The sequence below is a fragment of the Arachis ipaensis genome, chromosome B9 (genome assembly GCF_059453495.1).
Source record: "Arachis ipaensis isolate K30076 ecotype BB chromosome B9, ASM5945349v1, whole genome shotgun sequence".
Taxonomy (NCBI): domain Eukaryota; kingdom Viridiplantae; phylum Streptophyta; class Magnoliopsida; order Fabales; family Fabaceae; genus Arachis; species Arachis ipaensis.
This window is the reverse complement of record NC_142444.1, coordinates 109,731,700-109,747,546: the sequence shown is the minus strand read 5'-3', so window position 1 is coordinate 109,747,546 and position 15,847 is coordinate 109,731,700. Positions and strand designations below refer to the sequence as shown.

General features: G+C 33.2%; 3 protein-coding genes across 3 annotated transcripts; all 3 read right to left on the bottom strand.

The window, feature by feature from the left end:
- Positions 1–2,940: 2,940 nt before the first annotated feature.
- LOC107615699 (uncharacterized) lies at positions 2,941–4,260 on the bottom strand. The gene is made up of 2 exons (XM_088499104.1): positions 4,110–4,260; positions 2,941–4,046 (listed from the first exon to the last, which is right to left on the bottom strand). Exons 1-2 carry the CDS (start codon positions 4,258–4,260, stop codon positions 2,941–2,943), a joined length of 1,257 nt encoding a protein of 418 aa, XP_088355230.1.
- A 584-nt stretch (positions 4,261–4,844) lies between these two features.
- Positions 4,845–5,762, bottom strand: LOC148545873 (glutathione S-transferase T3-like). The gene is made up of 3 exons (XM_088499103.1): positions 5,741–5,762; positions 5,402–5,630; positions 4,845–5,313 (listed from the first exon to the last, which is right to left on the bottom strand). Exons 1-3 carry the CDS (start codon positions 5,760–5,762, stop codon positions 4,845–4,847), a joined length of 720 nt encoding a protein of 239 aa, XP_088355229.1.
- Positions 5,763–7,754: 1,992 nt separating this feature from the next.
- On the bottom strand, positions 7,755–8,869 carry LOC148545872 (uncharacterized). Its single transcript, XM_088500263.1, has one exon. The coding sequence runs from the start codon at positions 8,807–8,809 to the stop codon at positions 7,844–7,846; it is 966 nt and encodes a 321-aa protein (XP_088356389.1). The 5' UTR covers positions 8,810–8,869; the 3' UTR covers positions 7,755–7,843.
- Positions 8,870–15,847: the final 6,978 nt, after the last annotated feature.

Sequence of the window (15,847 nt, the reverse complement as noted above, 5' to 3'; positions counted from 1 at the left end):
TTCGGAAGAGCTTATTTATTTCCTTTTCTGTTTTAAACGATGTTTGTGTTGTATTAGTTACTTTTTCCCTCACCTTTATCTTTACAAGTTTTTATAAGAGGAATAGGATTCTGATTATGTAATGCTTGTAAAATTAATAATATGTATATATATGTATTCTTTGCGAGTATTATAATTTGTAATGTATGGATGTAAGTTTTGAAAAAAATATGGTTTAAGTTTTAAACAGGCTCCTATTATAGTATTAAATATGTTTAGAGTCGTCGTAAGATGGCATTCTGATAGTGAGGATGTTACAATAAATAATTCTAAATTTTAATAATATGAAAATAAAATATTAATTATTAATATTAATAAAATATTGACTGGTTACCTTTTCTTTTTTCTTTTTTCTTTTTGAATTTTGATAGCGTTCCTTATAGAAAGGTTATTTATAGGGGTGGCAAAACGGATCGAACCCGTCGGCCGATCCGCTAAATCCGCTAAAAAAGACGGGTCGGGATAGGATTTGGAGCCCGCCAAATTAAAAAAACCCGCCAAACCCGCACCGCCAAATTGGCGGATTTTGGCGGGGCGGGGCGGGCCGGTCCGCCGGGTCGAAGCTTTTTATTTTTTATTTTTTTTATTAAATAAAAGAGTGATTACTATTATAAAATTAATAATTATAAATTTTTAAACACTTTTTTTTGTTTTTATTCTTCTTTTAGTTATTAACTTTATTTATTTTATTTTATAATTTCTTATATATGCTCAAATTATGTAACTTATTTTTTAAAATAAAGGTGATTCTATTGACAAATATTATTTTGAACAATTTTATTGAAGTTAAAAATTAAAAAAAAATAGTAAAAAATTATATTATAATTTGACTATTTTTTATTTGTATTTAATTTTTTAATTATTATTTTTTGGTTAATTTTAATGAATTTTTTTTTTTAAAAAAAGAAGCGGGCTAGCCCGCCAACCCGCCAATCCGCCATAAAGCGAGGCGGGCTAGCATTTTGAACCCATTTTAGTTGGCGGGGCGGGCCAATCCGCCCCGTTTATGGGGCGGGCCTAGGCGGGACGGGGCGGGTTGGGGCGGGCCAGCCCGCTTTGCCACTCCTAGTTATTTGTCCATGGATGATATGGTCTTCGAGGATAAATGAAAAACATATTATTTAATATTTTTATCAGATCAAAATTAACTATTGATTAGATTAGATCATTCAAGGCAAATATATATATATATTAGATCATTCATATTTTTTTTGCGATGAATTAAAAAAATTAACATATGTATAATAAAATTGATACTTATTTAGTTTAATAAAAAGCTTTAATTTGTAAAAATTTATAGTTTTAGGGACTTCCTTTTTCTAATCGAAAAATTAGAAATTACCTCTAGAAGATATGTTAGGAGAAAATAATAAAAAATAAATATAGAACATCACAAGATCAACATATATGTAAGTGATAATTATTAGGCTTTAAAGTGAATTGCATTGCTTCATAAAGTTAACCATAAAACCATAAAATTTTGAGATTGTACTATAGTTATGGGATAAAATATACGTTTGTAATATATCCTATGTTTAATTTGATTCAAGTTATTTTGAATAATTTGATTCATACCGTTTATTGTTTGACAATCAAAGATTATTCAATTTTTTTGAGAACTTTGTCCCTCTCAATCTAATTCTAATCCTAACTCTAAAAGAGAAAAAGCAGAAGAAACATTAACAAATTAAAATAAGAGACAAACTGCAGAGACAAAACAAAGATGATGATAATGGTAGTAACAATAATTTCTCTACATCTCTCTATTTCTGTCTGTAGTAAAAGGTGATAGTGAGTAGTGGTTGTGTGGTGGTGGTGAGGGAATGGCGATCGACGATAGCTAATATTTAAAGAGGAGTGTTAGAGGACTAATAATTTTTGTGATTTATAGACATTAAGGAGTTATTAATGATGTTTTTAATGGTGTGAGATTTTATCTAATAGTATGAGATTATTCACTTTTTTTTATTGGTTATATACTGGCCAAAATTTAATAAAGTTGAACTTTTCCATATTTAAATTGGGAGGTGGATGGCAGTGAAATTTAAAAAATCAGGTTTGAAATATAGGTTTTAGTAGAGGGCTTAGGGGAGCGAAATTATGATTTATTGGTAGTCCGAATTTAAAACTAAAATAAGAATTAGAATTAAGAATTATAAAATTTGAAAAAGATACTGATTAATTATTATTTATAAAAAAATTAATAATAAAAATAGAATTAAAATTTATTTTAAACTTCAAGAACAAAATTATATTTTAAGAATAAAAGGTATAATTTACCTAATATGTATGCCTGATGATTAAAAAAAGAAATCCTCTATAATCTATTACTTTTTGTTTTAGTTTCTTATAATATCTTCTCATAGTTTAAAAAATATAATTAAAATTGGTCTATTAGTTTCGTTGAATAGAATGTTGTGTTAATAATCCCAAGGTCGCAGGTTCAAGGCTGACGTGCGCTGTATTTATTTTTTATTTTTTCCCATTCTTTCCTATTGAAATTAAATAATAAACAGAACAATAAAGCATAAGACCATCTCCAGTAGGAACTCATCTCAGTTTCTGTTTTTGTTTATAATTCACCTGTCATAAAAAGTAATTTCACATCAATTTTTGTGTCATAAACAGTAAATAGGAACTCAAAACATCTCTCTCTTCTCCATTAGGAGGAACTAACTTTAGTCCCTGTTGTGATCCCACTTAATAATTAATTAAAATACTTGAAATTAATGTAATTAATTTTTTTAATAATGTAATTTAAATATTTAAATTTAAAAATAATTCACTATTAAAAGATATTAATATTAAATAAATTTATATATAACAATAATACACAATATATAATTCGGGATTACACTAATTTGTAAAATTACTTAATACAAAAAAAAACATAATTAAATTCTATAGTTGACGACAAGCATTGTGAAATTGCCATATGTATTCAATCAAGTCCTCTTTCAATTGTCTATACTGCTGCCTATTTCGAAGTTGGGCATTTCTTTGAAGAAATTGATGGTATGGTGCAAAATCTTCTTCTCCTACCTGAGGTTGTGATAAGCCATTTTCAACATCATCATACTCTAAGCCTTGAGCAAAATTTCTTGCATAAGTGTCTCTTTCATCCTCAACAATCATATTATGCAATATAATACAAGCTCTCATTATGTTGACAAGCTTCTTCTTTTTCCAAAAACGAGCTGGACCACGTATAATTGCAAAGCGTGCTTGCAACACTCCGAATGCTCGTTCCACATCTTTTCTTTGCCCTTCTTGGTATTGTGCAAATAACTTGTGTTTCTCCCCTTGTGGCTTTGAGATTGATTTGACAAATGTGGCCCATTCAGGATAAATACCATCTACTAAGTAGTATCCCATTGTATAATTATTACCATTAATAGTATAATTTACCCCCGGAGCACGATCATTTAGAATGTCATCAAACACTGGAGAACGATCTAACACGTTGATATCGTTATTTGAACCAGAAACTCCAAAGAACGCATGCCATATCCAAAGGTCTGAAGATGCTACAACCTCAAGTACTATGGTTGCAACCCCACGATAACCACTCATGTACATACATTTCCACGCCTTTGGACAATTTTTCCATTGCCAATGCATGCAGTCAATGCTACCCAACATGCCAGGGAAGCCACGACCCTCTGCCATTTGTAGTAGGCGTTGTACGTCATTTGGATTTGGTTTTCGCAAGTATTCATCCTCGAACACCGAAATGACACCTTCAACAAATTTTTCCAAGCATTCAATTGTAGTGCTCTCGCCTATGCACACATAATCATCAACAGCATCAGCTGCTACGCCATATGCTAACATCCATATCGCAGCGGTACATTTCTGCAGTGGCCACAAGCCTCTTCTTCCAGTTGCATCAACCCTCTGTTGGAAATAAGGATAGACGTTTGAGAGAGCATCTACTATCCGAAGGAACACATGTCTTCTCATTCGAAATTTCCGTCCAAAAATGTTAGCATTATACACCGAATCATCTGCAAAGTAATCTTAGAAAAGGCGATCATGTCCTGCTTCTCGATCTCTGTTGATCCATCTACGAGTAATTGGGATAGAGCTTCTATCGATATCTTCTTCTTCTGAATCTTCGAGTAAATACTCATTGATCCAATTATCTATGAGTGTGTTATCTTGCCGTCTTCTTTTGCCATACAAAACCTCATTAAACATATCATCAAAATTTCTAGCCATATCTAGAAATGTAATTTTTAGTTTTCTTTCGAGGTGAGAAACAAGAGTTGAAGTGGAGTTGAGGAGTTATTGATAGTTGATATTTATAAGTGTGTCTGCAATAAGTACTTTAACGGCTAGTTAACAGCTAGTTTTGCAACGGCTACTTAACGGCTAGTTTTGCAACGGCTACTTAACGGCTAGTTTTGCAATGGTCACTTTCATAAACAATAACGGCACAATAATATTGACTAATTTAAAAACTTACATCAGAAATAAATAAAACAAACTACATTACATACCAGTAATACGCAATAAAAATAAGAACATACTACATAACTCTACGAATACAAGGAACCATTAAGTAAACCATTTGGCAATTATTTTCTCATATGCAATCTCATGAAGAGCTTATCGTTTTTCACTCATTGTAGCGTGTCAGCATTAAGTATTTGCATATCCATCTCCCTTTCCCTTTCCTTCGCCATCCTTTCCATTTCCCTTTCTTTTGCTTTTATCTCCATTTCTTTAATATACCTCTGAGTTTGTAATTCTTGTTCTTTCATTGCCGCTTGAGCTTGTAACTCTTGTTCTTTCATTGCCGCTTAAAATTGTAACTCATTCTCTTTGATTTCCATCATCTTTGCTCTATGTTCCTTCTCCTCTTCTCTTTCTTTTTCCCTTTCCAGGAGTTCCTTTTCTCTAACATTCTTAATATCTTCCATGAGAGATAATTTTTTGACAACCGATGATTTTCTTTCGCTAAAATCTTTAGACATCTGTACTTTTTCCTTACCTTTTAACTTGTTCTTCTTTGATCCTTGTGGGCGAACGGGAGAGTCCACACCGGGTTCGTCAGGCAACGGTGTTTCTGGGTTTGATGAGGATGAGTATGCTCCAATTGCACTAACTTTGGTTCTCTTTGAGCTGCCACTCTGTGTAGGTAGTTGGCTTCTCCATTTTTGCTCCAGCCGAAGCATGTTCCAATGCCTCTCAAAAGTGAATTTTTGACCATAATGTGTGGAATAAAGTTTATAAGCCAACTCCTTTATATCATCAGCGTTCGAACCACTCCTTATGTTTCACTAGCTTGATCGTAGCAACCAGCAAATTGTGCAACAGCCTTGTTGATCTTATACCATCGTTTCTTACATGAAACTACCCCCTTGTCATGTCGGAGCAAAATTCTACACAGTATCTATGAATTCGACTCCAAAATATTTCCCCCTTTTGATCGGTACCAACTACAGGGTCAGTTGAAACATTTAACCATGCACTGATCAGCATCTCATCCTCGTTCCAATGCCAGTGTTGAATACTATCTTGCCTCTGATCTTCAATATCATCATCATTGAGGTCGATAGCATCTAATCCATGAGGGTTGGCAAAATCTGAATATTACGAATTTGGACTAGATTGTATAGGAGTCTAAGAGGATGGGTTAGAAGAGCCACCAACACCAGATGAGTTATGTCTTGATGCACTGAATTGAGTTGGAAACGGCAAGGAAGTTGGAGTAACATTTTCGATAGAGGGGTTAAATATGGATGAAAATGAAAAATGGGGTGTTTGTGAATTTTGATTTTGCGGTTGGAATATAGGAAATTGATTATTATAAGGAGCTTGAAAATTGAAATTAGAAAGATTTTGTGGATTTGGATTTTGAAATGTATTTGGTAGTGTGAAGTTTTGATTTGGAACTTGAGAGTTTGAGGTTTGAGATTGTTGGGTATTTGGAATTTGAGGAAAGTTTTGTAAGTAATTGAAGAAAGAGTTGAGTTGGTTTGGATCCATTTTTTCGAACAAAAAATAATAGTAGCAGAACTTTGATTTTGTAAACTTGAAAGAAGATGAAGAAGAGTAGTAGAGAGTGTGAGAATAGAAGTGTATCTAAGTGGTATATATAGAGTAATAAAATATTAATTTATTAATAATAACGGTAACATAGTAACGGCTAGTTTCTAACGGCTAGTTTTACAACGGCTAATTTAATATAATAATATAAATATAAATAATATTTAATATTAATTTTGATATAAATAATTAATATGAATTATTAATTTAATTATTTAATCTACTTAATTATTATAATTATTAATAAATTATTAATTAAATAAGAATATCAATATTTAATATAATTAATTATTATAATTATTATTACATTAATTATTATTTAATTATTTAATATAAATAATTATTATAATTATTACTAAATTAATTATTATCTATTTATTTAATATAATTATTTATTATAATATAATTATTTAATATAATTAATATAATTTTATATAATTATTTATTTAAATAATAACTTGCCACTTGGCAAGTTATTATTGGCTTGTCAAAGTCCTTGCTCAGAGGGTCTCGTTCCCCTAAAAATATGTGTGGGGACAACCTTCTCTTGGTTTGTTCCAACGGTTAAGATCTGTTAGTGTCAGAAAAAAGCAAAATTGGGTCTCCGCATTGGACTTGTTCTAAAGGCCCACCGCATGTCCTAAAAGTCAAAAGTCTTGAACAACTCACTTTCTCATTTTCTATAGTGAAATCAGAATTCTGGAAAAATTTACGGGGCAGCAACTTTGTTAAATTCTGACCAGTATGTAACTATAAAAAAAAAGTGAGGCATTGGATGAAATTTCACACCAATTTCACACCATTAAAACTATCATTGATGGCTATTTGATGGCTACAAATCACAAAAATTACTGATCCCTATCATTCCTCTTCTCCTTGTGCAACCAGTTCAATTCACTCGGTACAATCACACTCAAAATTAGTATTGCAAGTTGCAATGCACTTGTTAGTTGTTAGAAGTCTGAGTTCTGATTCCAGCATATGCTCTCAAGTTTAAAGTTCATTTGTTCTCCCTTGTAGCTGGAGTAATGCATAGTATAATCGATTTTCCACTCTTTAGCATTAATGTGAGCCCTCAAATTGAAATATATACATCATATGAAACAAATTAAATGTCATTCTCAGGGGATATGTGCTCTTACAACTTTTATGCAAATGACCATTAATGTTCTCTGTCTTGTCTCATTCACTGCATCTTTAATAGATAGAATAAAGTTTTTCTTTCTTTCTTCAAACAACATTTAAATTGCTACAACTTTGATATTTTGGTTTGATGTATACTACTGTCATTTTCTCTTTACATAAGCCTCCACTTCTCCAGCTATCTCCATGTAGCATCACTTTATAGTATATGATCATTCATTTATCAATTATCATGATGTAAAGTCTTCTCATGCAATAGTTTAAGACTAAACATGAACAACAACAGCTTAATTTTAAAGTTTTAATTTATATGATCATCCAATTAAATTGATATATTTATATGATTTTTTAAATAATAGATGCATATAATATATAATTAGTTGACTATATAAAACTCTTCTACAATAATAATAATAATAATAATAATAATAATAATGAGAAATATTAGAAAGAAGAATACACAAAATTTAAGAGTGTATATTTATTGATTAATTATAACTAATCATTATATATCACACAAAAATACTTGTACATCAATGATTGTCAGCATAATTTCTCTAATGAATTTCCTAACTTGTAGTTTCCTAGCTATATTCTAATACATAATCTAGAAGTTGGAGGGCACGTGGGATAGAATTCCCAACGAAGCCATCCTAACATCAATCAAACTTTTATACAAATCCTTAACTCTTCCCTCAATGATCACAATCCCATCCGCCAGTTTCATAGAACTCTTCTTTAATCTCTCAACAGCAAATTTAATCTCCTTTTCCTTCTTACTATTATTACCCTTAATATGCTCCTTCAATTCCCTTGCTGCAATCACTGTTTGATGCAATTCATTCATCAAGAAGCAAGACCCAGATCCCATTTTCTTCATCTTCTTATCACTACTTCCTTGATTCGCCAATTCCATCAACAATCTCAACCACAAAGAGCTAGTACCCTGCAGAGAGTGCTTGGTGGAAGACGACAACACATGTTTCGATTTTGATTTTGATTTTGATCGAAACGAAAGGCCGAGGTCAAGGAACATGCAACAAACCAAAGCCATAGCCTGGGAGCCACACATGATCTCACTGAACTCTGTTTCATGACATAGCTTTTGCTTCTTCAACAAGCAAGAGCTACAATTATAGTTCTTTTCTACACTTTGAAACGAGTCCAAAAGCTCCAATGCACGTTTTGTTGCACTATGCTTATTGGAACTTCCACTATCAACCAAACGTCCAACCATTCTCAATGATTCCACATAGTTCTTGATTTGGTCAATTTTGTCCACAAAGTAATTGCATGCATCAAGAACCTCAACATTTGTTTCTAGGTGCAAATCAACACCTCCATGATCAGATTCATCTCTATAGGGGATTTTCGCTAGGGAATTGATTGCCATTTTTTGAGTGGCGATGGTAGCATCAAGCAATTGAGCCAACCCAATTTCAACACTACTAGTATCAATAAGGGTGCCTAGGACTATAGTGAGTTCGCCGCCGAATTCAGATTCTTCCGGCAAAGGGGCCACCGCGGCAAACCTCAAGGGGAGGCTCCTTAGCATGGCTGATGGTGCTGTCATGGTGATGTACAAACTTTGGAAGTTTTGAACTCTAGCTAATAGACAAAGTTTGTTAATTTTGGGAACATATGTTTTATGACCATTTCACAATGTTGTGAAATGGATATATATAGAGCCAGAAAAGCGACATGAAGAGACACGTGTCAATATTGCATTGCATATTAACTTCATCAAAAAGTGAAAGCATCAAATATCACAATCACAATTTAAGGTGGTTTCTAGCTGCAATTTTTGGACCAAAAAATTCCTGTCCACCTTTATAAAAGAACGACCTTATAATGCAAGTTTAATTTTTTTTCGACTTGCTTTTTGAATAAATTAATTTGAAAAAAAAAAAGAGAAAAAGGGTAAGCGTGGGACCCATTTGAATTGAGATTTATCATTTATGGCTTTTTGGTACCGTTCTCTTCTATTTTCTCATTTTGGGTTTTGGGGTGAAGCATGTTATTGAGAGAGCGTGGTGAGGAAGTAGTGTAACACGTAGTGAAAGTGAAACAAACACTCACCAATGACAACCACGTATCTTCTTAACTGGCTTCAACAATTATTATTCTGGGATTCGCTTCCAGTTTTTGCAACACCTTTTGTTTTGCATACCCAATGTGATTTCCATCAATTTTTCTTTGAGATAGACACTATTTCAATATTCATGAAAGTCAATTACTTATTGTCATATTGACAAATATAGTTAAGTCTTATGTTTGATGTTTTATTTTTCAATTCCGCTAGTAACTAATAGGAATTCGGTCAATTCCTACTAATTTTGATTGGGTTAAACTCTAAAGTTCATTTTATTTGAAAAGTTATATTTTTAATGTCTCATATTTATTATTGTAAATTTAATTTACCCAAAATTTTTATTGTACAGTTATATTTTTTACTTTATTTTTAATGGAAGTGTCTTCTATTATATGTATCTTCTTTTTAAAATTTCTTTGAATGTGCTTTTGGTAAATATGTCTTCTGTTAAAAGCCTTTTTAATAAATGTATCTTTTATTAGAAGTGTCCTTAATAAATGTGTTTTTCGTTAAATGTGTCTTTAATAAATTTGTCTTCTATTTAAAATTTGTTTGAATGTGTCTTTATTAAATGTGTCATTAATTCCATAACTAATTAACAAACCTTTTGCTTTCTAATCATTTCTACAATCTTAAATTATTTCTAAACAACGTATATAAGTACAGATTACGAAACATAATATAATAATAATAATAATAATAATAATAATAATAATAATAATAATAATTCAAAATTGTAACCAGAACTAGCTTAAGATTTTGTATATGCTCTTCAGTTACAAGGTTCATACTTGACTGATGTAACATACAAAATGTTACTGGTCCATAATTTATAACTTACCATAAGCAGATTGATATGTTGAGAATTTGTATTGATTCAGATTTTCTCTTAAAATAGGATCACTTCGTTGTAAGTATAATCAAATTAACAACTAACTCTCAACATTAAATTTAATTCCTAAAGATAGTCACAATACAAAATAAAGATTATTAATCGAGAGTATTTAGTTCTCCGGTCATCTTCCCTAGGAGTTACAATTAAGTGTAATATCATTGGCTATGAGAGAGAGTATGAGATGGCGAGAAGTGCAAGAAATATAAATAGCAAGAATTGAAACAAGCAAGCATGGAATTGAAAAGAAAGCAATTAAAGGGCTCTTGGCAAGAAGTGTGTAATATAGGTTTCCTATCCTAGTTATGGATCACAAACATGGCAATTGTGTGGAATCAATCCAAATCAGTCAATCCTCCTTGAGAATTAATCAAAAGGCGTAATTGATCTCAATTCATAAGTCCTAGTCAACTCACTAATTACTTAGTGAAAGACTAGCATCAATGGAAACCAAACCAATTAACCAATCTCACACAATACGGAATGGACATCCACAACTCAATTCTACCCAAACACCCAATTTCTCAACCAAGAATGTGAAAATTAAACATGCAAGAAATTAAACATCAAAGCAATCAAATAAACATGCAAGGAATTAAAAGTCAAAGCAATAAAATGCAAGGAAAGGAAACTTAAAGTGCAAGAAAACCTCTTGGCAAGTAATTGAGAGTTAAGGCTACCTATCCTATCCATTGACCACAAACATATGATGATTATGAAGAGTTAATCCTACTTAGTCAACCTTACATCGAAGATAAGTCAAATAGGCATAGTTAATTTCAATCCCTAAGTCCTATGTCAACACTAAGGGGTCACATAGAGTCAAAGAAGACCAAATCAACTAACTACTCTAATATATCAAATAAGAATTGACATCAATGACTCAAGGATCACCAAAGTCATCAATTTCAAGCCAAGAGTGGAGAAAAAACTATGTAAAAACTAAGCCAAGTATTTTATCAAACACTTGGTGTGCATGAAAATAAAAAAAATATTAAAATGCATTAAAAATAAAGTCTAGCTACCAAAAGCAAGAAAATCATAACAACAACTAAAGAAAGCATTAAATGAACATAAAACATAAATTGCATTAATTAAGAATCAAAATGACAAGAGTGTTCATAAACATGAAAATGACAAAATAAAGGAAATAACAAGAGAAATGAAGAAGAACAAAGAAGCAATAACAATAAATGACATGGAAAAGTAAATAGAAATAATAATTAGAAGTAGAAATTACAAGAAATTAAACTAAAGAACCCTAATTCTAGAGAGAGGGGGAGCTTCTCTCTCTAGAGAACTACACTAAAACATGATAAAAGCTAACCCTAATTGCCCCCCTTCACATGGAATGAGGCCTCCTTTGATATAGCAAGAATCAGCTTCAGAGAGTCCAAAAACTGGGCTCTGGAGGCCCAAAAATTGCCCCCAGCGATTTCCATTAAATGGGTCACGTGCTGGCTGCAACGCGTACGCGTGCAAAATACACTCACACGTGTACGTGTGGGTCACATGTACGCGTCGCCAAGCTTGCTCGCGTGTGCGTACGCACGCATCACTGTGCGCACGCACGGAAGCTGAATCTTCCAAAACTTCTTTTCTTCATACTTTCTCCCTTTTTGCATGCTTTTCCATCACTTCTTCCATCCATATTAGCCTTGTAAACCTGAAATTACCCATCAAACACATCAAGGCACCCAATGGAATAAAAGTGGAATAAAATTGGTTAAATTGAGTATAAAATAGCATGTTTTCACATTTAAGCTCAATTTAGGGAGAAAACACAAAAGCATGCTATTTAGATGAATAAATGTGGGTTTATGCAATGAAATCCACTCAAATCAAACTAAAATATACCGAAAAATATGGACTCATCAATTCTCCCACACTTAAACAATAGCATGTCCTCATGCTAATCACACTCAAAGGAGAAGGAAAGGAGGGAAAGGAATTTATTCAATGCATCTTACTATATGCATGCAACTATACTAAATGCTATCCATCTACATCTCTACATATGGTTCCTATTGAGTTTGGCAAAAATAAACAAAAGAATCTCAATCAATCCAAAATAATGCTTAGGGCTAAGACAAAGCAAATATAGCAATATGGTCCACATCTAAAGATTTGATTTGAAATTTTTAAATTCATTTCAACAACTTGCAAGAAGATACAAGATAAGCAATGAGAACATAGAATTGAGCAATTGAAACCCTCACCGGATGTGTTTACACTCTAATCGCTCAGTGTGTAAGGTTTAATCACTCAATCCTCCTTTAATCATGTTTCTCAAAGATTTGTAAGTCATCTAACAATCAACTAAGATTTGATGAATGAATGCAAATATCATGAGGACTTTTGTGGGATATAATGGGGCTTAGGTAAGGGTAGGATTAATATGGTTAAGTGGGCTATTAGATTGGATCTTTGATTAGCTCAAGTATCCCACCTAATCCTATATTAACCTATGTACATAACAAAATAACCTAACTACCCATCTATTCTCTTTTTCACATTCACTTATGCATTCTCTTTCCAATTCACACACACATGCATCCTTTATTTATATTCTTATTGTCATTTCTTTTTCTTTTCTTTTCTCTCTTTTTTTTAAAAGGTATATACACCAAAATTTTTGTTTTATCATAAAAGAGAGATGCATATGTTTCAAGTAATGAATGGATGAGTGTTTACCCATTTTTCCAAATTTCGCAATGAAAACCCAAGGTAAACTAACTACCAATGTTTCCTACAAATTCCTCCACACTTGATTAACATACACACTCAAACCCAAACTAATCAAAGATACAATTAATGAATATTATTGGTTTTTCACTTAGGGTGAATGATGTAGTAAAATAAAGAACAAAAAGAAGTTATCAAGGCTCAAAAGTGGTTTACAAAGGTAGATGCAAGGGTTAGTCATATGGGTTAAGTGAGCTTAAATTCAAAGAATGGCCTCAATCATACTAGATGCACACAAAATACCAAATATAGGACACAAAGATTCAAGCAAATCTAATATTACAATCATAAAAAGAGTATAACACATAAGAATAAAAATAGTGGTTAGGCTCAAAACTCACAAGGTTGTGTGTTCTTAGCTCAAAAACACGTTCCACAATATATTTCAAGCAAGTTTCAATCAAAAGTACCAACTCAAATCAATTAGGATACCAATGCCCTATCAAGAATGTTTTTCTTGGAAAATTTCATTAAATTAACTAAGTTTATTATGTATATGCAAAGAAATGCCATAAACTAATAAAAAATTTAATTAAAGCTCTAAGATATGTACAAACTAAGAAGAAAAAAATGCAACTAACAATTCAAAATGAAGATGAAAGTGTTAGGATTAGAGTATGTCACCCAAGATTGCCGATCGGAGACGACCTCCCCACACTTAAGGAATTGCACCGTCTCCGGTGCAACTAAAGGTGAGCAACGGCGCCGGGAGGGGGGGGGGTATGGTGACTTCGGATTGCCACCTTCAGCTGGTAGATCAATCGGCTGCTGCATGCTCTTCCTCCCGCTTTCCTTGTTGTACATAGCGACTCATCCATGAAAAATAGAAAACAGGATGGAAAGACAAGTAAATGCAAAAACAAGGAAGCAAAGAGTGTTGGAATAAGGTGGTATTCACTAGAATGAGGTGAGTGAATAAGTTTGTGACATGAAAGAAATAAGTGTGTATATTCTAAGTTGTGCACGATTTAGAACACACACACACTAGCATGGTAAGCTAGATCACAAGTATACAAAATAACATGCACTTCATTCATCCTAGCGTGCTTGAAATACTTTAAAGAAAACTAGTAGGTTAAGATAAACAAACAAGCAATAAAGAGGCATGAAAGTATTCAAGCAAAAATCAAGGAATTGTGAATTGGATAATGAAGCAACACCTAATTGACATGAAGTGGAAAACATGACAAGTATAGTCCACAAAGCTTTAAAAAGCTCAAAAAGTGTCATTAAGCAAGCTTGTGATCCAATTTCATAATTCTCAATGTTAATGCATCAAATAGGCGACTTAAATAAAAATCAATCATAACAAGCATCACCTAACAAAAAATGCATCAACTACATACAAATTGCCTATCTATAGATAATGAAATCAAATTACATGGTGGCCAAAACATGCAATTTAGAAATCCAAAGAAAGTCTCAAAGGCAATGTTATGATTACTTGGCATGTGCGAAATTAAACATGAGAAACTCAACACCAAGCAACAATTTATAACCTCAATAAATAGTAACAACGATAAAAATTCAGTAGCAATATCTCAATACAATCAGTAAATCAACTCAATTATCCAACACTTAGCATCAAAATAGAAAATTAAACTAACCTAGCTAAATAACTAACTAAAAAACAAACTAACTAACGGTGAGTGTCGTGGGTAGTGAAGGATAGTGGTAAGTGATGGTTGAAGGGGGGAAAGAAGAGAGGAGAAGAGAAAAGAAGAGGAGAAGTAGAGAGAAGAGAAGAAAAGAAGTGTAGTACTGAGAAAACAGGGGCGTGCGTATGCACAAAGAGCTGTGCGCACGCACAAGGGGTCACGCGTACGCGTAAAAGACGCGTGCGCGTAAATGGGAAAAAATACAGAATAACGTGTACGCGTGGATGGAAAAATGCAAAAGGCTTGTGCGTTCGCACTAGGCATGCAAACGCTGCGACTAGAGGCCTTGGATTGATGTGTGCGTGGGCACAGGCCTGTGCCGACGCACAGAAAGGCTAAATTTTTTTTAAGGAAAGGATCATGTGTGCGTGGGCACACAGGTCCGTGCGCACGCACATAAGCATAAGAGGGCAGGGGTTCACACGCACAGGCTGTGCCAACGCTCCCACCAGAGTGGTTTTAAGTTGGCGTGCGGACGCACAAGCCTGTGCGGCTGCACATAGAGTACGAAAAAGGACATGTGTGCGTACGCACAGGTTCGTGCAGACGGATAGGTCACAGAAAACAGGGGAATGCGCGTGCACAAGGGGTGCTGGCACTGCGAACAGAGGGCATAGAGGTTAGTGTGTGTACGCACAGCTGGGTGCGTACGCACAGCTGGGTGCGTACTCACAGAAGGTGAATTTTCGTTGTTGCTTGTGCGCACACACATGCCCTGTTTTTCCCAAAAATTTTTCTTTCAAAATCTAAGGCTCTAAGCCTTAACTTAATCAAAACTCAACACCAAAACATGCAAGAACCCATAAATTCATGATCCAAACCAAAATTAACATAACTAACTCAAAATTAAACTAATTCTAAGCTAACCATGCATAACAAAAAGCAAATAAGTCAAAATATGTACAAAAGAGAAGAGTTAGAACAATGTTACCAAGCACTTTATTTAATGTCTTTAAGTTAGACAATTGGGAGAGCCCTTGCTATGATGTCTTGTGCTTGACTTCTCCAACAATGGCTTGAATCTCCAATGTCCTCCGGGATCCCAATCCTAACAAAAGACAAACAAAAAGTAAGCTATTTACATATTAACATATTTACAATAGCCACTAACCTTACACCATTGCAACTCCTCGGCAACGGCGCCAAAAATTTGATATGTTGAGAATTTGTGTTGATTCGGATTTTCTCTCAAAATAGGATCACTTCGTTGTAAGTACAGCCAAA

Excerpts from the sequence above, each read along its gene's own strand:
- LOC107615699 (XM_088499104.1), bottom strand. The coding sequence starts at position 4,260 with ATGGCTAGAAATTTTGATGATATGTTTAATGAGGTTTTGTATGGCAAA. Across the intron at positions 4,047-4,109 it reads AAGCTCTATCCCAATTACTC|ATGATTCGGTGTATAATGCT; the intron begins GTAGATGGATCA and ends ATTACTTTGCAG.
- LOC148545873 (XM_088499103.1), bottom strand. The coding sequence starts at position 5,762 with ATGTTACTCCAACTTCCTTGCC. Across the intron at positions 5,631-5,740 it reads GTTACTCCAACTTCCTTGCC|ATTTTGCCAACCCTCATGGA; the intron begins GTTTCCAACTCA and ends CGTAATATTCAG. Across the intron at positions 5,314-5,401 it reads TGCTCCGACATGACAAGGGG|GAGTGGTTCGAACGCTGATG; the intron begins GTAGTTTCATGT and ends GTGAAACATAAG.
- LOC148545872 (XM_088500263.1), bottom strand. The coding sequence starts at position 8,809 with ATGACAGCACCATCAGCCATGCTAAGGAGCCTCCCCTTGAGGTTTGCC.